Raw genomic sequence first — 22,938 nt, forward strand, 5'->3', positions numbered from 1 at the left:
TTTTATGTCCCTGATAAGCCTGTGTGTTCTGTCTTATTCAGGAAGAACTTTAAGTCCTGCAAACCCAGTTTTAAATTCTCACTTCATAGGGCCTCCTATTATGAGATATCAGTTGATGATGGTCCTTGGGAAAAACAGAAGAGTTCAGGGCTCAATGTGTGTACTGGAACAGGATCAAAAGCATGGTAAGTACATGTTGCTGCTTTGATATGAAATATTGCTTCAGATAAGCTAGATGGACCTATTTTGCTTAAGTATTTTGTCCATACTGAGCTCTCTTGGGCTATGGGTAAGTCAGTGCATGTCAGTTACGTCCAAATATTCTCACTGTTGGTATAGTTCAAAGCTGTCTTAGGTGTAGATATGGAGAGAAGACTTGAAAGGGCGAGAATCTGAGGCATTGAGACAGAAGTTTAGCTTAGGTGTAATTTTGGTGAAAGAGGCTGCATGCCACATGTGGAGACGGATGGTTGGTGGTGGTGAAGGAAAGAGATTCTGCTCTGACTTACAGAGCATACTGTGGGGATCTCTGAACTACTCTTGTTGGCTAAAATTAAAATGCTTAGATGAAGTAGCTCAGAAAACTTATGAAAATTTAAGCTCTAAGAAGAATAGGAAAACAAGTACTTGGAAACAGTGTTAAGTGTTCTCTGGCACATCTACTGTCTGTTCTCCTTCCAAGCCTCTTGCCTCTTTCAGACTCAACTGAAAGAGTACAGTCTCTTTGCCAAAATATTCCCCTTAAACAAAGACAGGCATAACTAAGCGGAGCTGTGCTAGCTTAGTCAAAGGGTTAAATTATGTTAACTTCAATTTAAAGAAGCTGCAGAACTGCATGTAAGTCTAATCAGTTTAGTTTTGAGATGTGAAAGATGTGCACAGAGGAGGCCTCTTTCGTTCGGAAATCTGGCTGTGCTTATAGTTTAAAGTTGTACAACAGGCCCTGGATTTATGTGGCAGGCTAACATGAACTAAAACTGAAGCTTTTAATGAAATTCAAAAATGAATATTCATGCTGTAACCATGGTTACTGGGTTTTACTCTTCATTGTAATTCAGAATTTTGTATTCTGTCAGGATAACTTAGTCCTGCAGGCTGCCAAGGATGAACTTGGCATACGGCTTGGGGAACTTTCCTAGTGTTCAGTACCTTGGGAATGTACAGTCTTAGTTCAAAGCTGTTCTTAGACATTTCAGTTGCTTATGCATGCTGTACCAAGAAATCCCAGAACCAGGGACCAAACTCCAGGATTGCCCATCTCCATTGCGGTAATCAGTGTGTACTGCTGGACTTCTCTAAACTGAGGCCAAGCTTCAGTGGGGTGATCTTCCTTAGCCTGTGATTTAGGGTCTCTCCTGGGATTTCAGACCTCCTCAGACTGAGAGGCATTTAAATGTCCAAGTGCCTCCTGCAGCTGCCAGAACTTGCAAGAGAGGATGTCTAGCTGAGAGAGAGAACAATTTCAAACTGTGCATCTCAGTTTTTTGCTACCATCTGCTCAGGTTTACAGGTAGGCAATAAGGGTAAGAGAAATAGCCTTAGACAACCACCCTCAGCAACTCTGTGGTCTTGTTAGATGTGTAGTGGATGTCTGTTGCAGTCTGAGGTCTTTTACTGCCATGACAGAGTGCTGGACCGAGGATTTTAAGCTGTGTTGAGACCTGGGCAACTAAATGTTCACAGTACTGCTGCATGGGGGCTGTGATTAGTACCTAATCTCTTCGGAGCCTGGGCACAGGAGGGAGACTTTTACTGGAATTTAGGCTTGGTTCAGACTGAGGCTTTTTATGATGTCTTGTGCATCCAAATGTGGCAAATGCAGAAGTGTCTGATCTGACTGTTCCTTTTCTATCTACACCAATTCTTGTGAGATTCAAGCCCACACCTTAGGGTATGGACGAAGAGGCATAATATTTGTAAAGAAGTGTTGGGTCTCATAAATGAGAACTAACAGAAGGAATTAATTAGCAAGAGGTGGATAGAAGGGATAAGAACACAGACAATCTGTAGAACTGCTGTGCTGCAGGTTTTTTCTAATGCAGACTTGAATCAGCAATTCTTGGGGTTTTAAGGCAGGAGGATTATTGGTAAGGAGACTACATCCTGTGTATCATGCTCTTCTTTCCTGAAGACTTCAGTTAATGGATTATTAAAGTTTATGAAACCACAGATAGATGTCAAATGAAGAGTTAATTTAAGGCATTTTTTTTAAGAAACTGGTGTCAGCTCACACTTAATAGCATTCTTTTTTTTTCCTTCCTGATGTTGAACATAGTTCTTCATTTTTGTTTTTTTTTTTTTTCCCAAGTTGTATTGCTTAGCAAACAAGACATCTACTTCTCTGTCTAGGTCCTATAATATTAACAAGGTAGCACATCAAGCTGTTGAAGAGATGCTTAAGATCGGTGAGTGAACAGTGTGGCATTATTCCCAAGTTTGTATAAAGATACACCTATCTAATTGGGGCTCTTTCTCTTGGCTCAACAGCTAAAAAGCATGGAAGTTTGAATATGCCTTTGAACATGGAACTAGTACAAAAAGGTTAGTGAAAAAGGCAAGATTTCTTCAAGGTATTGTAACTGACTGGTTCATTTTGTTCATACTGCTTTCAGTATTTTAGTGCACTTGCAATATTAGTATTTCTTACAAACATTATTTATGCACATTTGGTGAAAGATGTCTGACTTGATATGAAAGCACTTACATAGACTTTCGTATGTATAGATCTTCAGGAGAATTTCAGTCCTAAGATTTGAGACACTTGATATTTAATCAACTGAAGAGAGCTATTGAGTGTTCGTCATGCAATAGAACTGAAAGGAGCCTTCTGTAGAATTAATTTGTTTTTAACAGGTGAGGGCTATTAAACACCTGGCAGGATACAATATTCTCTTTTGCTAGGGAGGCTGTCTTTCCTGGAAGAACGTGTGTTTCTGAGAATAACTAATTTTCTCTGAAAAAACTAATGGCTGATTTCTCTATTTACAGTAACAAATGATTACAATGAGTCCTTGATCTACAGTCCAGAAGAACCAAAAATGTTTTTCAGTATTCGAGAACCTATTGTAAACAGAGTTTTCTCAAGTAGCCGTCAGCGTGGCTTCTCTTCAAAGTAAGCGTTGGCTATAGCAGTTACTGAAGAGTTATTTCATTCTATGTATTTGTCAAAGTAATCCAGGAGTTTCCTTTGAAATGTTTCAACATCTAGTTTGTGTTTTGAGGGACTTGAGCATTGCTCTCATGGGGGTCCTGGTGGACAGGAAGCTCAACATGAGTGAACAGTGTGCTGCTGCGGCCTAGAAGGCCAACAGGATGCTGGGTTGCATCAAAAAGGGCATCACCAGCAGAGACAAATAAGTCATTATGGTGCTCTACTCAGCGTTTGTCAGGCCATACCTGGAGTACTGTGTACAGTTCTGGTCCCCGCTACACAAAAAGGATGTGGACAGGCTGGAAGGGGTCCTGAGAAGGGCCACCAAGATGATCAAAGGACTGGGAAGCTGCCATACAAGGATAGGCTGGGAGAGCTGGGTTTGTTCAGACTTGAGAAAAGGATGCTCATAGGGGATCTTGTCACCGTGTACCAGTACTTAAGGGGTAGCTACAAAGAAGATGCAGAGTCCCTTTTTACAAGGAGTCCCATGGAGAGGACAAGGGGGAATGGACACAAGTTGCTCTTGGGGAGATTCTGAATGGACACGAGAGAAATTTTTCACAGTGAGGACAGTCAACCATTGGAATAATCTCCCCAGGGAAGTGGTTGACTCAGCCATGCTGGAGACTTTAAAGAGTCGTCTGGACAAGGTGCTGCGCCATCTTCTCTAGACTGTGTTCATCTAGGTTGGACTGGATGATCTCTGAGATCCCTTCCAACCTGTGATTCTGTGATAACAGCAAGAAAATGTCTCCAAGTTGTGTTATGCCTTTTAAATGTTTATCCATGTACAGTCTTACAGAAAAAAAGAACCTCAGTGTGCCCAGGTTTGGGTATGTGCCATTTCCCTTGGTGTGAGGCACAGGCATTGACACACTGGAGTGAATGTAGGAAATGGCCACTGAGATGATTACGGGGCCAAAACACATGGCATGTAAAGGAGAGAGACAAATAGTGCTTTTGTTTAGCCTGGAGGAGACAAAACTAAGCAGGCTGGATCCATTTGCTGTCTTCAGCTGCCAGTGGATGGTTACACTGGAGACTGAGTTAAACTTTTCAGGGCACAATATGAGGCAACAGCCATGATTTTATTGGATGTAAGATTCTGATAAAAAAAAAGAAGGAAAAATTTTTCACAGTGAGAATGGTCAGGCACTAGAACAGGTTGCCCAGAGATTGTGCTATCACTGACTTTGGAGATTCTCAAAACTTCACTGGGCAAGGCCCAAAGCAACCTAATCTGTCTTTGAAGTAAGGCCTGCTTTGAGTGGAAGGTTGGACTACATGCCCTTCCAAATGAAATTATTTGGAAATTCAGTCGTTTTAACTTAGGGCACTTGCGCCAGGGAAGGTGTAGCTTAGGTACTGGGAAACATGTCTTCACTGGAAGGATTATCAAGCACTGGAGCTGACTGCCCTGGGAAATGGTGGAGTCATCACCCCTTGAGGTATTTAAAAGATGTGTAGGTGTGCTGCTTAGTGACATGGTTTAGTGGTAGACTTTGCAATGCTGGGTTAACGGTTGGACTTGATGATCTTAAAGGTCTTCTCCAACCTAAGTGATTCTAAGATTCTATTATTTCTCTGGAGCTTGCCACAATTAAATATAAACATGTGCATCTGTTATATGTTCAGAATAACTATGTTGAGAACAATACAATATCTCAGCATTAATTGTTAATTTAACCTTTTATATCAAAACAAATGTCTAAAGGAGCTCTGACTCAAATGAGACCCATATTCTGCTCCTTTTAAGCCACATCAGTGTTGAAACAACACTTTATGCCCTAGTAATAAAGGACGCCTCTGCCTCCTGGGACTAAATATTACAATATTAGATGCCCACTGCGTATGTGTAATGCCTTTAAATGATTACTGCTTCTTAGTCATTTGGATCTGGGAGCTCTCAAGGGTGAGTAAATCTTAAGAGGTGGTTAAGAGGAAAGGTTAAAATAGGAGCAAATAACTGCATTTTCATCCACAGTTCTACAGTACTAAGTCTTACCTTATTTGGAGTCCTTAGCAGGGGATATACTACAAAAACTATGCTGGAGCTACAAATGTCTGCATACCTATGAAGGATATCTGCCCTTTTTTCTTTTTTTTTTTAAGTAGAATTTGCTGCCTGTCACCACTGATCTTTAGCTTTTGATCGTAGACATATCCCCATTGCTGTTCTTTATCTTTTTTGACATAGTAGCTGCCCAGAGTGAAATGGAGGAGTGGAACATAATTCCACATTCTTCTGCTTTCTCCAGACTTAACTGTGTTTTAGTGATGCATAGGCCAATTAAGCTTTGACACTGTGGCTGTGCTTCCAAACTTTTCATATTTGTGAAAGATGTGTCTTCCTGAAAATTTAAGTCACTGGATAGTTGTTGATTACATTTTGGAGATGAAAACATTGTATAGACCAAGGCCTATCAAGTACATCCATGTGAGACTGCAGTCCTGCAGCTGCTCTGACATAACTATTGGTTCCCATCTAGCAATACAAAAAAAGTTCGGAAAACTCTTTATTTAATAGTGTTCTCACTTTCTGCATATGTGAAAGGATAAATTGCTCATGGTTGAGTTAATTCTTCTAAAGGTAAGTGAAGAGGAAGACAGTTAGTAGCTTTATTTTATCTTGTCCCACTCTAAAAGAGTTGCCTTAAAATTTATAAGCTTAAATTTATTAGCTTAAAGATATAGTAGTCAAACCCTTACATTGACAGTAATATGGTGCAATACCTATTTATGGTGTTGCCTGGCAAGCATTCTGACCAGCTTTGTGTTTGTAATTACTTTCCCTTCTCTTTGTGAATGATTCATGTAACAAAATAGACTATATTGATATCCCAATTATTTGAATCTCAAGCATTGCTAGTCGAAACTGTGTGTTCCACTTAACATGAAGACCATACCTTAGAATCATAAATTAATGGATGACTCTTCTGTGAAAGATGAAGCAAATCACTATTAAGTGGGATCATCAGTAGCTTTCTTTAAAAAAGACACCTGAACTGCAGCTTTCAATATTGAGTATTATGTTATAGGCTGTTCTCAATCTCTTGGGGCGATAATCTCCATTTGAACAAGTCCTTCAGCCCTTTCTGGACTCTTGGCTGTGTCTATACAAAAGTACTGATAGGTTGAAGGATTCTAGTGCTTAGTACCATGCTACATTCTTCTTTAAATATGCTCCCATGTGATTAAGCATTTGCTGACCCATGTGAAGGAATGTCCAAGAACCAGTCTTATTGTTCAGATAAGTGCTTGTGTGAAATACTTAATTTTTTTTAAGCTATATTGTGAAAACTTTTTTTTGTTTTTGCAGAGTCTGTGTCCGTTCCCGTTGTTGGGATGCATGTATGGTTGTAGATGGAGGAACATCTTTCGAATTCAATGATGGCGCGATAGCTTCAATAATGATTGATACGGAGGATGCACTGTGCACTGTTCTGCTGGAAGAATGAAGGACCCGAATGTCTTCTGAAACAGTTCTGGATCCAAAGAGGGAACTCCTGGGGATAGTCAGCACATCACAATGCTGCATTAAGTTGGAAGTTTTCCTTTTTGGATGCAAGAGTGTTTGGAGGAAGCTTGAGATGCTTTTCACTCCTTTGGGTTGGGGAAATCTTAGCCTGATATTTAAGCTCTCTTTGCATCTTGTGTAAAAGAAATACATCTGAAGTCTTTCCTCTAACTTCAGTGAAAATTGACATTTTTAACCTGTAAGGCAAACTTGAAAGAACATATTTTTAAACACAAGTAGATGGGTTCAGATATGAAGTCAGTAGCATTAAATATTCAGATGTACAGTTTTGTAGTAACAGTCTGGGACTGATGAAACTAAACACCTTCACACATACACTTTTGTAGAAAAATTGACTGTCAATCTAGCGATTTGATGCAAGGGTATATAGATTTTGGTAAATCCTGATGTTGATGTTATAGAAATGGAAATACAAACCTTTTGTATGCTTTTCAAAAATTTTACAACTTTGTAGTTTCATACAACTTGTGATAATTTTTTTTTCCTCTTCCAGTATTTTTTCTACTTTGTAGATGTACATAAAAAGTCAAAGCCTGGTATAATCACATCCTGAATGAGGGAGCTCTTACCTTTTCTCTTTGGTTAGAGAGGGACTTGAAACCCAAGGCTTTTCTGGAGCCCTTTAATAGTGATATACAAACTGTAGGAAACATGTTGAAGTACAAAATACTCCTTCACAGAATGGATTAGCTGGCTAGCAGGTGTTCAGTCACAGTAGTGTACGTAGGTGGCTATCTTAAGAAAAATATTTGGCTTTATTAAGCAGAATGGTTTGGAATTTTAAGTTCCGAGTTTCTTTTTAATTGAAGAATGAGATGTGCTGGATGCTAGTTGGAGCACAAGTTAATACCTATATTGTTTCCCAGCTTTAATTGGCAACAAAATAATTTTGATTTTGTGTGACTGACATAAGTTGATAAGCAAGTTGATTACAGGGAAAAAGCTACAATTGTAGAAGAGGAAGTGACTTTTTAGATAATGTATTAGAGAAACTGTGAACTATGACTGCCTTTGAAAGTCTGTGCTGATAATTACACAGGTCAGAGGGCAGAATTTGACAAAATGAAGATTCTTACAGCAGGAACTCTTCTGCTACATGACTTGAAACAAATGTGTTTTGTCCTGTCTACTACAGGTCTATTTCCAAAAGTGAGTTTTTCCTCAAACTGCTTTTGAATGAAGAGACTTCTGTAACAGATGTTCTCCAGTGTGGCCAATCAGTGTATTTATTGCCAATCACAAAATGTAAACTGATCTTTACAGGTGGAAGAAATGGATAAAGGATTTTTGTCTTCTACAACTTAAGTGTTTGTATTCGCTTTATACCAGAAAATAGGGGATATTGATTTGACTAGACCACTCAATTCTAGGAAAATGTGATTTTCTGATGGAGCTTTTTGAATAAGCTATCACTGTACACATTTCACCTTTTAAGTGTGCTGCAAATTGAGTTATTTACACTATCTGCTTGAGTTATCAGGATTGCAGACCAGAGGGGGAAATCAAAGTAGCCAAATACTCTGTCAAAACTTGGTTAAGGTCAGGAACTATCAGAATAAAGCTCTTAATGTCAGAAAAAAAATCCATGAAACTGGTCTAAAGGTAAAGATGTGAATGACTAATCTTTTTTAGTAAATTGGCTGCACAGAGACTAGAGAGTTTTAATTACTCCTAATCCATCTGTAACCAGCTAAGGATGGTTTATGTGCCTCTATCTCATACACTGCTCAATTTGCTGTTAAGTTTTAAAAAGAAAACCACCACCCACCAATGGCATTAACACTAATCTATGACTTCCTAGGACTTTACTACTGTGTTAGAGCAGAGGTTTAGGTATTGGAAGTGTCCTTGAATACCTGCATAGACAAATTTATGGCAGAACCCCTATCCTCTACTTAAACACATTTGTGTGCTGTAATGTTTGGGAACTGATGAGTCAGACACCTCTTAAAGATGCCTGTCATTCCTTATAATGAATGCTGAGACAAAAAGGAATGTTTTCAAAGGATCTACAGACCCAATGATCTGATTTAGGGTTTAATAAGAGATGTCACAATCAAATTCCTAATTCATTTTGCAAAATGGAAACCTGACCTACTCATGAGTGGCCTCTACTGGTTTTGTCTATATTTAATTGCACTTCTGTTGAAGCATTTACTGGTGAATGCTTGATTTAAATAACTAGGATGATTCAGAGATCTATAGTAGATAAACAGCTACCTTTTTTTATTAAAGAATTGTAGAATCCTTTTTGTAATAAAAGTATCACTACAGGATTGCAGTACAGACAACTTACCTGGTAGACAGTATTCCATGACAGGACTGAATATTGGTTTAATACTGATTTCATGTGCCTGGACTGGCACATAAACTCTGCACCTCTTCTACCTGCTGAATCAAATCCACGGTCTTTCATTTAGTGCCAGTCCACCCTGTGTTCTGCTAAACTAGACCTGTCATTCTTTGCTTTTTTAAAAAGTGGTGTTTATACATTATGTAATAAAAATTAAAAACTTAATAGATGCATGAAGCTATTCTGTGCCTTATTTCAACTTTGAAAAGTGTTTGGTGTGCTCAACTTCACTTGCTGTGCAGTTTGCTTTAAATAAATGTTTCTAAGGCTTCATGGTTTAGGTAAAATGTGAAGACACATCTATGTAGCACTTTTTAGATTGGGTTGCGTGGAGCTACCAAATAAATTCCTTCAATTAGGAAGAGGTCTATGGTGCCCCTTACCCAGAGGACTTCCATTATGTGTCTGCTATTGCTGCCACCATAACAGATAGAGGAGGACAAACACTTCTGTTGCAGGTCTAACACTGAACCTGGTACTTAAAAAAAACCCAAGTTCAGGACTATTCCCTCTTGCTAAAGCCATTCCAACACGCCAATTCTGTAGTCAATTAAATGCAAAATGTATTGGTGATAACACCCTGTCCTCTAAACCACCATTGTTCAGACATTGCTTGGACAAATCTAATCTTTTTTTTTTTAACCCATGACACAAAGTTGGTGGGAAGGCAGGGAAAGTGTTCTCCCATCTGTCAGTCATTCTGTACAATATAACAATTCCTTAGAAGTTTAATAAACGCAAGGGAAGTTGTATGAGGTTACATTATACATAGAAAAATTTAGAACAGTGCTGTGCTGCAAAGATCTACTTATTTTCTTTAAGTAATTTAAGGCATAAAACTAAGGCTGCAAACTGAAGCAGAATATCCAGTATCCTCCAACCTCCCATCACTTCTCCACTCCAGCTTTCACAACATATGTTCCCCATTAACTCCTTTGTAAGGGGCACAAGCCCATTAGTTACTCAAGTGTTACTTACTCTTAAAATTCAATTAAAAAAACCTTACATTAAGATAATGCTTTATACTATAGAAAGTCAAATATCAGATTCTAGTACTCATATAATCTTTGCACAGTAATCAATCTGCTGTGTACTAGCAGATATTCTTCAACTCTTCAGATTTAGATGAGAAACACTATACCTATGCAACAGCCCTACAGTAATGCTGCAGGCTAACCTTAAACATCCATGATGAAATTCACCACCTGTTCGCTTACTGCAGTCATGAGAACAACAGCATATTCCTGCCCTACACGGTGCAAGTTTTGCCTTAGGACTTCTCAATTAACACATGTGCTGAAACATTCTAGGCTCACGCACAAGGAACCTGATGACAGACCCAGATGAAAGTTTTATTTAAAGTCATTAGCTGTCCCAATCCTTCAGGTTTTTTTTTTGGTTGGTTGTTTTTCTTTTGGTATGGGTTTTGACAGTTACTCAGCTTTTCATCTATCTTTAAAAAAAGAACACTAGGCAGTAGTGGTTAGTGTTCCAGATACAGGAAGTGAAATGATACTACAGACATAAGCTGTTATAAAAGAGAAATTGATCTCTTCCTTTCACCTCTCTTATGCTGCATTCCCAAGTTTTGTTTTTGGTCTGAGATCTCGAGCCATTAGACCCTCCTCAAGCAAGATGTCTGCCAATTTATCAGCTGCAGCTGAAAGATCTTATTCTGTAAAGGAAGAAAGGGAATATTTTTAAGAGCTTTTATCTGAGATCAAGCTCCCAGAAGCTACATTAAGGTTCTGCAATATTAAATCAGAAAACCTAGCACCACAACATGAAACAACTGGTGACAGCATCTACTTTTACAGATGCTTATTCTGAATGGACTTTTCAGACTGTATTTTGCTAACAATGAAGCATACTAAAAACAGATGTTACCTTTGTGGCCTGCTAAAGAAAAACTTCACTGTAGCTCCTTTATAGTGCTTCTTAACTTGCACAGTATTGAGCTGTCTCTTAGCTGCTTTTGTTTAGACAGCCCTTCCCCTATTTACTGTTTTCAAGTTTGATGAACTCAAACTCAGTCTTCTATCCCTCTCATAAGCAAGCAGCTTCTCATTTTACTATATATCTTGGTCAACTAAGGATTTGAATAGGTTTAATACCATAACTCATTTTGAGTTTGTAAACTTAAATGAAGACAATTTCTTAAGAAGCCTTAATTGTAGGTCAGGAAGAAGTAACCAAAAGCACCTTTAGAACCCCCTAGAGCAACACAAGCTGCATCAGAACCTTCAACAGTTACTGGAGGCTGACACTGCTTAATTACAATGATTGTTTCATAATATTTTTAAAAAAGATCCCATGTCAGAAGACTTAAAGATTCTAAAATTGCTCACAATTTCTAAAAGCTATAAGTAAAAAAGCATACAAATATTTATAAAATTACATTAAGGCGTCAGACAAAGTTAGAATGCTTTTTACAATAACAGTACTATGATTAAAGGTGCTCCAGCATCCTGCTTCTTAAGGAGCTTCACACAGTGTGTCCGTCGCATGCAGTAAATGATTATATGCCACTAGGGTTTCTCAGCATCAATCTGCATTTGATGCCCCAAATCTCATGATTTTTACTGCCAACAGTTGGCCTTGCGATACTTGTAAAGGGGGAGCAATTGATGTTCATGTCAGGAAGCATTTCCTTGAGGAGCTTCAGGGAGCTATCAGTCACTATTCCATATACCTGAAGAATCTTTAATGTTGGAATTTGACCAAGTTCTCTAGAAAGAGAAAAATAAAAGATGAATGTGAAAACTTTTTTTTTCAGTCTGTACCCAAACTAAGTAACTGCATTTCTACTGACTTTTTAGAAATAAGGTAATTACTAAAGCTAAATTCCCCTTCCTACTTTTTAAAAGCATGTATTTAATTGAAACTAGTTTTCTGTGCTGATAAGTCAGGAATCCAGCTGAATGTGTTGCTTCTTGCTATTCTCTCTCACACAGAGAGAGAATGAACTAGTTCCTCCCCTTTCATTTCCCTGGACTTAAATATTTACAACAAGTGGAGAGAATTGCCCCAGATGAAGTTTCAGGATGTGACTCAGAGGACACAAGCCCCTGGGTACCATCAGTCTCCAATTTGTTATAACATTTTGGTGAATAGCCAAGCCTTGGCTTCTTGATTGCTTCATGTTTGCCCAGTCATCATGTGACCTGTGTATCCATATGGACAAAAATCACAAGGTAGAGACATACAAGCTATCATCATGACAGCACACACTGCTACAGAAAAGGGTCTTCAGATTCCCATTTTGATAGTCCTGCTCGTCTCACAACCCTTTTGTTGTTGATTATTTCCTTAGGATTGAAATCCTTCCTGAGAGGATTAAGATGGATGGCTGCTATACTAATAAAAGGCATAAAAACCCAGAAGCAAGTAACTCTAAGCTGTGTTTCAGTGGCAACCAATAACTAATATAGGCACACATAAAAGCAAAGGAATATAAGCAGATTAGCTAGTCACCAAGTACTGTCAACTCTTAACTTTTCCAAAGGACTATACTTTCCTTGCTGCATAACTGAAAGCTTAATATTGACACCAATACTGGTCATTGGCAGGACTGGAACCTCCAGCTCTGCCTCACAGTAATGAGTACCAGTAGTACAGTGCCATTAAGAAGACATGATGCAGGCACTGAGCAGCAAGTTCTGTAAGTGGAGGCTGACATCACGGAAATATTACCTCAGATACCTTTGGTTTCAGTCTGGATTCTCAGAGGTACATGCTTTAGCAGCCAGCTTAATTTATTTCAGTTCCTTTTTCCTAATTCCTTATACCAATAAGTTTTTCAAAACAATACCTGCAATTCTAAACCTAAAATAAAGCAAGTTTAAATTAACTTATCCTTTGCATGAATAGCAAACCAAAACTTAGAGATTACTTACACTAAGTCAGCAGGTGATATCTGGTAACATCGGCTAAGACACAGATGTTCTAGAAAGAAGAGTTGATGAAAATATTGGAAGCACTCACACTTCAACATCACACTGTCACTGTACATGAGAGCACATGAAAGAGGTTTCACTATAAAGCAGCAGTAATATTTGCAAAATTCAGGCACAGAATTTTAATGAATATCAACTTTTGCCTACCACTGAAGTATTTTTTTTCTCAATGTGGAAGTAACCCATTTCTAGTGAGTATGTGTATTGTGGGGGAGGGATTTTGATTTTCACTAAAGAGCAAGTGAAGCAGAAGCTTCTCTGCAGGCAGATATTCTGGAGCAGAACTCATGCCATGAAAAGGCAGTTACTTTACACATTGAGATCTTAAAAATATTTTGATTGACTAGGTCAAAACCAAGACACTTTTTTTTTTAAACAGTTTTATAGCCAAGTAACAAATTTATATCAGAGATGAACTAAACCGTTTCTAGGATGCTAGGCTCATAAACTGTACGCATCTAAATGCTTCCTTCCACTCTATCTACTACAATCACTTGTTAGTTAACAAATCCTGTATGTACTTGACATTTATGCTGAGGTAGCAGAGAGATCTTTGAGTTAGTTACTTGCTCCAGATTAGGTCATGCCAGGTAGCTAATCTTTTGTAGGTTTAGCATCAAAAGTAATTTCTGGTTCTGCAATCCTACACAAGCATGCATTATTATACAATCACTGCACCACAACAGAATTGCCAGTGTCCTGAACTATAAGGATTTATGGACTAGCTGCACAGGTCTTCTTACCTTAGATCTAAATGGACGATAAAAGGGCATCTTTCCACCAGTGTTTTAACATCTGAAAACAGGTCACACAGAGTCAGTCCACCTTTCAGCAACAAGACGAATGCGCTTTATACATATATAAGGCGCATTCTATATACACTTCTACATATGTTCATTTGTATCTTCTCTACTAAAACCCCACACTGAAACGCAACTTTTTGTTAAAAAGATTCACACTTAAGACTTAAAGCACGTAGCCTGCCTATCCAGATACCTTAGAGGGACTTTTTTTAATCCTCAGCAAAATAGATCCACTTAGCCCAGAAATGTCTGGAGTGTCTCTCAGTCAAGAGTGTCCCTAAAAGTCAATTGCACTAGGAACTTAGCAAGTGCATCATTCAGAAGATATTGCTGTAGAAATCTACCAAGACACAGTAATGTGAGATGCCTGAAATTCTTACACATAGTAAAAAAATACCCAAAATCTTCCATGCAAATACCCTTTCAGAGCATCAAGTTCTTTAGGCATCTCTGTTTCTCCCCACAGAGAGTTCTTCCCTCATGACAGGAAGTTATGGTTTTCCTGATTTCAACTGTAAATTCTTGAGACCATCTTTTCATTGTCTGCAAATAGCATAGAATCACCTGTGGTTCAGATATCACCTAAAAGGCCACTATTATTATCAAGGTGCTAATCAACATACCAGAGTATTTAGGTATTTCAGAATTCAAATGCAGAAACTAAAGAAAACAATACCTCAGTTATTGGTGAACTATTCAAATCTTACACCTTATAAATTGCATCCAAACAGAGTAAAATTATGCATAGAAAGCTGTTTTGCAACAGAAGAGCTCTGCACACTGTCTGTAGTGGTCAGATCAAGAGAATGTTCAAAATCCTGATTTGGAGATTACATAGCATGTCTCTCTGGGTTTGGGGCTAAGGTGAAAAGACTGGTGTTATTTCTCCACAAAGGAATGCATGCTGAGGTCTGTGTGATGTTTACAGAAAAAAAGAATGGTCACAGCCTTTGTGTCACCTACCCACTTGTCAGCCAGTGCCCCATCATCACGTTTGCTAGCAGAGAAGATAAATTTATCTTTACCACCAGAGCCATTTCACCCTTTATCTATGCTCCTGTCCATTCTGTTGTGCCCTCTCCTCAAATCCAGATATCTCCACATTTTCTATTTTTCTGCAACTTTACCCAACTTTCCCTCCTAGAACCATTAGTAAGTAAATAGTTAGTGTTGGTTACTGAGATTATTTGCCATCCAAATTAACTAGTATCAGCCTGACATGATGTCCTGCTAAAACTCAAGTAGTTACTATGGCTGTTCTCTTTTGGAAGATGCCTTCAGCAGCCACAATAGCAGAAGCCTTAAGAAGGCTTCAAGAACAGCATCTGGAAGGCTAATTCACAGTGGAACATGGGATCCAGTGTATCCTGCTTCCAGGACTTACCTCAGAAGTAAGGACTGTACCTTTCAACTGAAGGTGTAATGAACTTTCACCTGACTATTTTTAAATTCAGAAGACAAATCATCTCACCCCTCATAGATAGCCAGAGACATGAGTAAGGTTCCCTGACAGCAAGAATATCGAGCTATACAGAGCAGAAAATCAGTATTAGTGCGCGATTGTCATCCACTGTGTGTATAGAAAAAACAGAAGAAAATATAAAGCCTGCTGCTTTATGCCATAATGGGATAAAGTTTTTGTCATGCTGCTATTTACCTGGTATTTGTAGATTCTGCCTGTATCCACTTAAATTTAAGTGGGTTACTTTTGAAGTAACGTGATTCACTGTTGCTTTGACATGGGCGGCTGTGAAGTCACACCAGGACAAGTTCAGCTCCTCCAGCCTACACACAAACAAAGAGTTGTTTGGAAGAATGACTGAAATACAGTTTGAGTTCTGATTTTATCTATTACAGTTGATACTTCTATGGCAATAACTTGTAACATACCTACTACCAATGTCCTGTAACTGCGACTACAAATTTCGCTATGACAGTAACTAAGTACTGGAGCAGGTTGCCCAGCGAGACTGTGGAATCTGTTGCTGTGGAATCCGTCTTTGGAGGTTTTCAGGATCTAACCCGGGAAAGTCCTCATCAACCTGGCCAGCGCTGAATTTAGACCCTGCTCTGGGCAAGGGTTAAAGTGACTTCCCAAGGCCACTTTCAACTGGAATGATTCAATAATATCTTAGGAAGTAAAATGGCTCTCTGGGGACTGCCATGGGGAGACACTGTCTTTTTCATCTTGCTTCTGGGTTTGTGACCTGAATCTGTTGCTACTGAACAGATGTTCACATTGAGAGGAAAACAGGCTATCCATTACTAGCACCAGTCAGATGACAAATTAATCCTGATTAGCATAAAATACTTCATAGTTTTATATAAGTATTGGCCACACTGTGACCTTAACTCTATTTACGTGCTTTGATTACCTATAGCCTATCACCATTCAGGGCTGGGCCAAAGTGTTTGTTTTGTGTGCAGGTGTTGTAGGTGTAACCAGAGGACAAAGACACAGTGAACAGCACAACTACAGCATTTAGCTGGCAATCTCTATGTAAATAAAAAAAACAGTTAAATTGCCACTAGCATTCCTAGGATCAGGTTTGCCATCTGCTTTCACTGTGTACTGTACAGACTGCCATTCTTTAATGAGCTCATGATCCAAGTAATCAGACCAAGCAATAGAAAGCATTATCTACCCATGAGAGGCAGAGAAAGATTAAGGTTTTGTCTGTCCACTAACTTGCAGTCTGATTAAGAACATGCGTTTGCAGAAGCAAAGATTAAGTAGATTGTCCAGCAACCCACAGGAAGTCAACAGAAAGATCAGGACTTAAATCCCAGATTTACTGGGGCTCAGTTCAGTGACTTCCTGCCAACAGACAGTTTAATTGCTGGAGCTGTCAATCTGAACACAGTGCTTTATAAAAAGTAGGAAGTTACTGAGGGATTATTCTATCATTGATGGAAAAGCATAATCTTTTCTGCCATTCACGCTTTACTCCGATTATAAACAGAGCTCTGGGACTCCACTTTTCAGTTTCAAAACACACACTTTCACTTTGTGGGGATCACATACTGCTTTCATCAAGAAAATCAAATTTATATGATAGTCAAAGGAACACAATTGGGGTTTGTCATGTGTCAGCCTCAGCTGGTAACTGAACACCACGCAGCCGCTCGCTCACTCCCCCCCACCCCTGTGGGATGGGGAAGAGAATTGGAAGAGCAAAAGAACTTGTGGGTTGAGATAAGCACAGTTTAATAATTACAATAAAATAATAATTATAATAATGATTATGATAATAATGACAATAACATTAATAAAATGGAAAAGGAAGGGAAAGAAAAAAGGAAAAAACTACAGAAACACAAACGATACAACTGCTTACCACCTGCTGACCGACACTGCCCATCCCTGAGCCATGATTGCTTCCTCCCTCCCCCGGCCAGCCCCTCCCAGGTAACATACTGGGCATGACATTACATGATATGAACTGACCAAAGGGACATTCTGGATCCACTCTCTTAGCTGTGCCCCCTCCCCTCCCGGCTTCTTGTGCACCCGGCAGAGCATGGGAGGCTAGAAAAGTCCTTGACTAGTACAAGCACTATCTAGCAACAGCCAAAACACCTGTGTGTTATCTCAACATTTTTTTCATGCTAAGTTCAAAGCACAGCACTATGCCAGCTAGAGTGAAGAAAATTAACTATCCCAGCTAAAACCATGACAGGGGTTTACCCACAAAACTTCCTTTAAGGACAGTTAAGGACACTCATGAAAACTACTGAAGTACATATTTGCTATTAAAGAAGAAATTATCTGGATGGAAAGAAATTGACTATTCAGCTAATAATCAACTGTTAGGCATGTAGGAACAGACACAGGCTCATAAGAGAGATATTAGAGACAAGCGCAGTTGGGATGCCTGTGGTAATAATAAAAAGGATCCTTTTTCTCAGAAATAGCAGTAAAAAGGAATAGCAAAACCTATTTTTGTCTTACTTAGAACAGAGGGTCAACATCAGCTCCAAAGCTTCTGCAGAAAACCCTGAGCACCCACAGAGATTTAGTCGCTTCAGACTGGAATTCTTAGCAATGCTCCTGTAGAGAAGAAAAAACAAAAGTCTGATAAAACGTAAATGTTAGAACATTGCTTGCACTGCTAGGATGTGTGATTATTTTTAAGAGCTAAGATCCCAAGTACAGAATTATTCTTTAAACTTGCAGCACTGCATCTTTAGTAAACTGACCAACCTAAGAGCCGCGAAGGATCTGAACTCTATACTCACTGCATCACAGCACAACTTGGAAAGGGATACTTGACTATTTACCTGACATTCTTGACAGGTCTGCATATTTGTAAACTGCTAAATACAAAAGGAAGCAATTTTTCACAAAGCCTGCACAATTGCAACTGGGAGAGAGGATTGAGAAAGTGTGAAAGAGGCACCTCTGCAGACAATCCCTGCAGAGATTCCCCTGCAGCCCACAGTGAAGACCATGGTGAGGCAGGCTGTCCCCCTGCAGCCCATGGAGGTTAGTGGTGGAGCAGATATCCACCTGCAGCCCGTGGAGTACCCCACACCACAACAGGTGGGTGCCCAAAGGAGGCTGTGACCCCATGGGAAGCCTGTGTGGAAGCAGGCTCCTGGCCGGACCGGCAGCCCTGTGGAGAGGAGCCCACGCTGGGGCAGGTTTGCTGGCAGGACTTGTGACGTTGCGGGGGACCCACGCTGGAGCAGTCTGTTCCTGAAGGACTGCACCCTGTGGGAGGGACCCATGCTGGAGCAAGGGATGAGTGTGAGGAGTCCTCCCTTGAGAAGGAAGGAGCAGCAGAGTCAGCATGTGATGAATTGACCAATGAACTGACCACAGCCCCCATTCCCCATCCCCCTTGCACTGCTCAGGGGGAGGAGGTAGACAAAATTGTGAGTGAAGTTGAGCCGGGAAGAAGGGAGGGGCAGGGGGAAGGTGTTTTATGACCTGGTTTTATTTCTCAATACCCTACTCTGATTTGATTGTTGATAAAATTAATTTCACCAAGTCAAGTCTGTTTCTCCCATGACAGTAACTGTTGAGTGATCTGTCCCTGCTCTTATCTCGACCCACGAGCCTTTCATTGTATTGCCTCTCCCCTGTCCAGCTGAGGAGGGGAGCGACAGAACAGCTTTGGTGAGCACCTGACATCCAGCCAGGGGCAACCCACTACACTAGCCTGCAAAAAGCGATAGCACCAAACAGAAGGCATTCACTGAATATTCGCAAACATGTCACTCACTTGATGATGTCATCAGAAAGCACTAGTCCCTCCAAGCTAAGGTTCTGCAGCCTTTCACACTGACAAAGAATACTCTGGAGGTCTGCAATAGACACTGCACAGTTCGACAAATCCATATGTTGAACTCTGAGAGGTCTAAAAAAGGAGAAAGGCAGGTTACTGAAACAGCATTGAAACCTGCTCCACAAATTCCCCATACACATACCACGCAAAGCTTGCAGCAAAAATTATGCTGTTGTATTCAGCTGCACACTGCACATACTACTAAGCTCACTGGGCCTACTGTTAAACTACAAGCCAAAACTGCAGAACTCTTCAGGGCATTTACAGGATTCATCATAACACCTGAAAGTCTATCCTGCTGCAGTTAAATATTTTTTTGAGCTTCCCATATAAAAATGGTGGAGACGCTGACAATTCTTCATTCTACAAGATATAAATTGCAAGTGGGTGATGGTGTCTGACACTTTAAAAAAGATCACATTAACTTGGTTTTAAATAACTGACAGGTGAATGCAGATCCTCTTATTTCAACACATGCCAACCATTGATCAGCTCTTCCACACTGCAGAGACAGCACAATGCTACTACTGGTGGAGACCTTAAAACCAAAAATACACAGAGAAACTGTGAATATACGAGATGTGGTTTCAGGATCCAGAACATGCAGAAAAGCCTTACTTTCTTGTTTTGAACAACGGACTCCCAATACAAGATCTTGGGCAGCGGAATACAGTAACACCTGCAGACAGCACCTGTCCAATCACTCCTGGCACCAAATTTGTACCAGTCAGATCGAGAGTCTGCCAGAGAGATTCATCAAACCTAAGGCACAGAATTTTACTTGTTAGTGAGTTAGAAAGGGTCAGAACTATGAGTACAACCACAGAAAGATTTCAGTGTCACAAAAGACAGAGGAGGGAAAGCTATTTAATGGAGTTTACTAATGTTAAAATATGTGAGCCATCTTTTGATTATACATATGTATAACCCACACACAGCATAAATTGAATTACGCATGAATAAACAAGATGAGAAACAGATAATTTAACAGCGTATGGAAGCAAAGGTTTTCTCAGTACTAAACAATGAGAAGTAATACTTACAAAAGACGATGCCATCTTTTGCAAGCCAGGGAAGCTTTTAGCAAGTCATTTAGGGGCAAATATGCAAAGATTGCCAAAAGCAATTCATCTGGAAGTACATCCCAAGTTGCACCTTTAGGGAAAGAGCAAATTTGTTCCAGTTAAAGCTGGTTCATTCTCACCTACTCATCAGATGCCTTGTTGGCTTCGTAGTTAAAAGCACCTCTACAGCCTCTCTCCAGGCTCCAGAGATCTGCCCACTACTCATCCCCTTTCAGCTCTTCCTTGTGGGAAGATAGGATTACCATCTTTTTTATCGGTATGACTGGAAAATGTAAAGCTTTCCATAATATCAACTTAGTATATATATTAAAGCAATGGAAAAAACATGTTCCCTGAAGAAATTACAATTCTTACTCACGCATTCATTTGGAAAAAAGAGCATCTCAGTTACTTCCTTTGCTTTCTAACCCTTGAACGGTCCTCTTCCCCCTGGTCTCTGCTGAAATGCCCATCCTTCCTACGCATGTCAGGGTCCCAGAAGGGAGCCCAAGGTGAACTATGCTTTTGCACGGTACGCGGAGAAACGCAGGTACTGCAAACTGCTCCTTAAATCATGAACACTAACTACCACCTCCCCAACAATTATCTGTAAGGATGTGGTACAATCTCAGCTTCTCATGAGTAGATACAACGCTTCAAGTGTTGCTATTCACATGGGAGATTTCTGGGTGGCAGAGCTCAAGAACAGCAGCCTATGACCCAGCATTCCATCTTATTTAAAAGTAGTGTTGTCTGAGGGCATTCCCACCTTTCATACGACAGCCTGGCACCTGGAGAGGGCTGTTTCTTTGTTTTTGCATTCCACCACCACTGCAGACTGAAAACACACTTTGATACCAGTGAAGGAACCCAGCATCCTAACAATCCCTTCTTCAATTGCCCCACATCTTCAGGTTACAGCCCTGTTCCTTCCCTGCCAGTCCCTTTCCAGCCCAGCAGCTTTACACCCTTTGCTGCACCTTCCCTGTTGCTGTCTGGCAGGGTCCCTTTCCTTGCTCACAGCTCAGTTCCAACAGGAACAAGGATGCTGCCTGTCTGCCATACCTCAGCCTGAGCTGTGAGAGGTGGATCTGGATCCTCCTGGTCTCGAGGACCAGGTATCTTACTTCTTAGATACTTAAGAAAAAAACATCAAGCCCCCTCTGGGTTTCAAAATTATTTTGGGGACAGCAGTACCAATAGCCTGTATTCACCTTGAAGCCACAGCTGTATTTTGTGAGAAGCCTGGTCCCACTTGGTGTGTGGGGAAACATCTCCTGGAGCAGGTCCCTTGGGCAGAGCAACAGAGGCAGCTCAGGGCCCTACTGGCCCATGGCACCACCCAGGTCCCAAGCAGCAAGAGCAGACAGACACAGCAGCATGCAGGACAAACCCCTGGCACACAGACAGGGGCTGGCACAACTAGGCAGGAGCCAGCCATGGCTTACGTGGGCCACAGTTCTGGAGCCAAACACACCACCTCTGCTTGAAGGTTTATATAAGACAGGACTCATCAGCCCTAGCCTGAAAGCCACTAGATCTAGAAGTGATAGTCTGCTGGGAAAGAGCAAAAAAAAGCAAAGTACTAACAACTTGTGATGCTCACTCTCCACTGCTGCTAAAGGTCAAATGAAACCCAGACTGGGGTGACAGTACCTGACTCTGGTTCTTGGAACAGCCGGGGCCAGCGCACAGTGACAAAGCTCCTTCCCTTCTCCTTCACCTTCTGCCGTTTCTGAGGCGGACAGTGCAACGACACCAGCAAGTCCTGCAGCACATTTTCATTGCCTGGCTTGTCCTTCTTAAGGACAGGCACTCCCGTGCCGGATTGAGACTCCAAGATCTTGCTGGAGTCCCTGTCCCACATAGAGCTGGTGGAAACATTGCTGCTGGAGGATGGGATCTCCTGGAGGTGTTTTCTGCAGACACAGAAAGATCCACAGGCTCTGAAGGTACCGCCAGACCAAACAGAGGACGGGGCTCCTCGTACAGGAGCATTTCACAGTGACACATAATCCACGCCCCCACGCAGGGCTGTAACTCACATTAAAGCCGCGGGCGCTGGGAGCACAAGCAGCGACCACCGCGGAGGCTTGTGCTCGGTCAGGCAGATTGGCACCAACAGCCCGCTCCCAGGTAGGGTGAGGGGGCGAATGGGTGCAGTTTAGAAAGAAGCCGCTCGACGAGGTGTGCCCACGGCACAACCCCCCACGGCGCCGGAGGGCCGAGGGTGGCCGCAGCCAGCACCCAACAGCCCGCTGGCCAGCATCATGGGGGACGGTCGCCCGGCGGGAGCCCCTAGCATGGGAGGGGTGCGTGGGACCGCTCCGCCCGGGGACGCACAGAGAATGTTTCCACCTCCGGCTACCGCCCGCCGCAGCGCAGGAGAGAAGCAGTCCGGGGACCCCGGGCACCACACACGCTGCACCGCCGCCACCCCCCCCTCCCCCCTTCGGTACGCCCGCTAAGGATTCACGCGCGTCTCGCATCCAGGCCCCTCGGGGCCTGGATGCCCATCCCCATCCCCCTCTCCCCCGCCGAACACTCGGGGGAACCTCAAGAGCCCACGTATGCTCCCCAGGACCCGTGCACCCTCCCGGCGTTCCCACGCACACCCCTCCATCCCCGTACCTGTACATGGCGCCGGCGGAGAGAGAATGCATGGAACAGTAGCTTCCCTGCTCCGCGCCGCGCTTTTCAACACCCCGCCGTCACGCCGCGCGCGCGCGCGCGAGTGGGCGGGGATTCCCCGGGCCGGCCGGAAGCCGGTGGGCTCCCC

At 41.5% G+C, this 22,938-nt stretch overlaps 2 protein-coding genes across 5 annotated transcripts in view; one reads left to right on the plus strand and one right to left on the minus strand.

Annotated features, from left to right (window-relative positions):
* The window catches only part of NADK2 (NAD kinase 2, mitochondrial), a 34,150-nt gene extending 24,932 nt beyond the window's left edge, over positions 1–9,218 (plus strand). The window contains 5 exon segments of the mRNA XM_075079595.1: positions 42–185; positions 2,350–2,405; positions 2,488–2,541; positions 2,989–3,112; positions 6,474–9,218. Coding sequence (XP_074935696.1) covers positions 42–185; positions 2,350–2,405; positions 2,488–2,541; positions 2,989–3,112; positions 6,474–6,612 — 517 coding nt within the window. The 3' untranslated portion in view covers positions 6,613–9,218.
* A 539-nt stretch (positions 9,219–9,757) lies between these two features.
* On the minus strand, positions 9,758–22,913 carry SKP2 (S-phase kinase associated protein 2). Of its 4 annotated transcripts, none has more exons than XM_075079599.1 (11): positions 22,791–22,913; positions 21,816–22,078; positions 20,139–20,250; positions 19,714–19,857; positions 19,033–19,167; positions 17,757–17,855; positions 15,462–15,589; positions 13,745–13,796; positions 12,942–13,049; positions 11,738–11,774; positions 9,758–10,720 (listed from the first exon to the last, which is right to left on the minus strand). In XM_075079599.1, the coding sequence occupies exons 1-11, from the start codon at positions 22,820–22,822 to the stop codon at positions 10,661–10,663; spliced, it is 1,170 nt and encodes a 389-aa protein (XP_074935700.1). In that variant the 5' UTR covers positions 22,823–22,913; the 3' UTR covers positions 9,758–10,660. The 4 variants fall into 4 exon arrangements, with proteins under 4 accessions (XP_074935700.1, XP_074935699.1, XP_074935698.1 ...); XM_075079598.1 differs by having other exon boundaries at positions 13,745–13,826; XM_075079597.1 differs by lacking the exon at positions 9,758–10,720 and having other exon boundaries at positions 11,137–11,774.
* Positions 22,914–22,938: the final 25 nt, after the last annotated feature.

Source organism: Phalacrocorax aristotelis, chromosome Z (assembly GCF_949628215.1).
Source record: "Phalacrocorax aristotelis chromosome Z, bGulAri2.1, whole genome shotgun sequence".
In the NCBI taxonomy this organism is placed as follows: domain Eukaryota; kingdom Metazoa; phylum Chordata; class Aves; order Suliformes; family Phalacrocoracidae; genus Phalacrocorax; species Phalacrocorax aristotelis.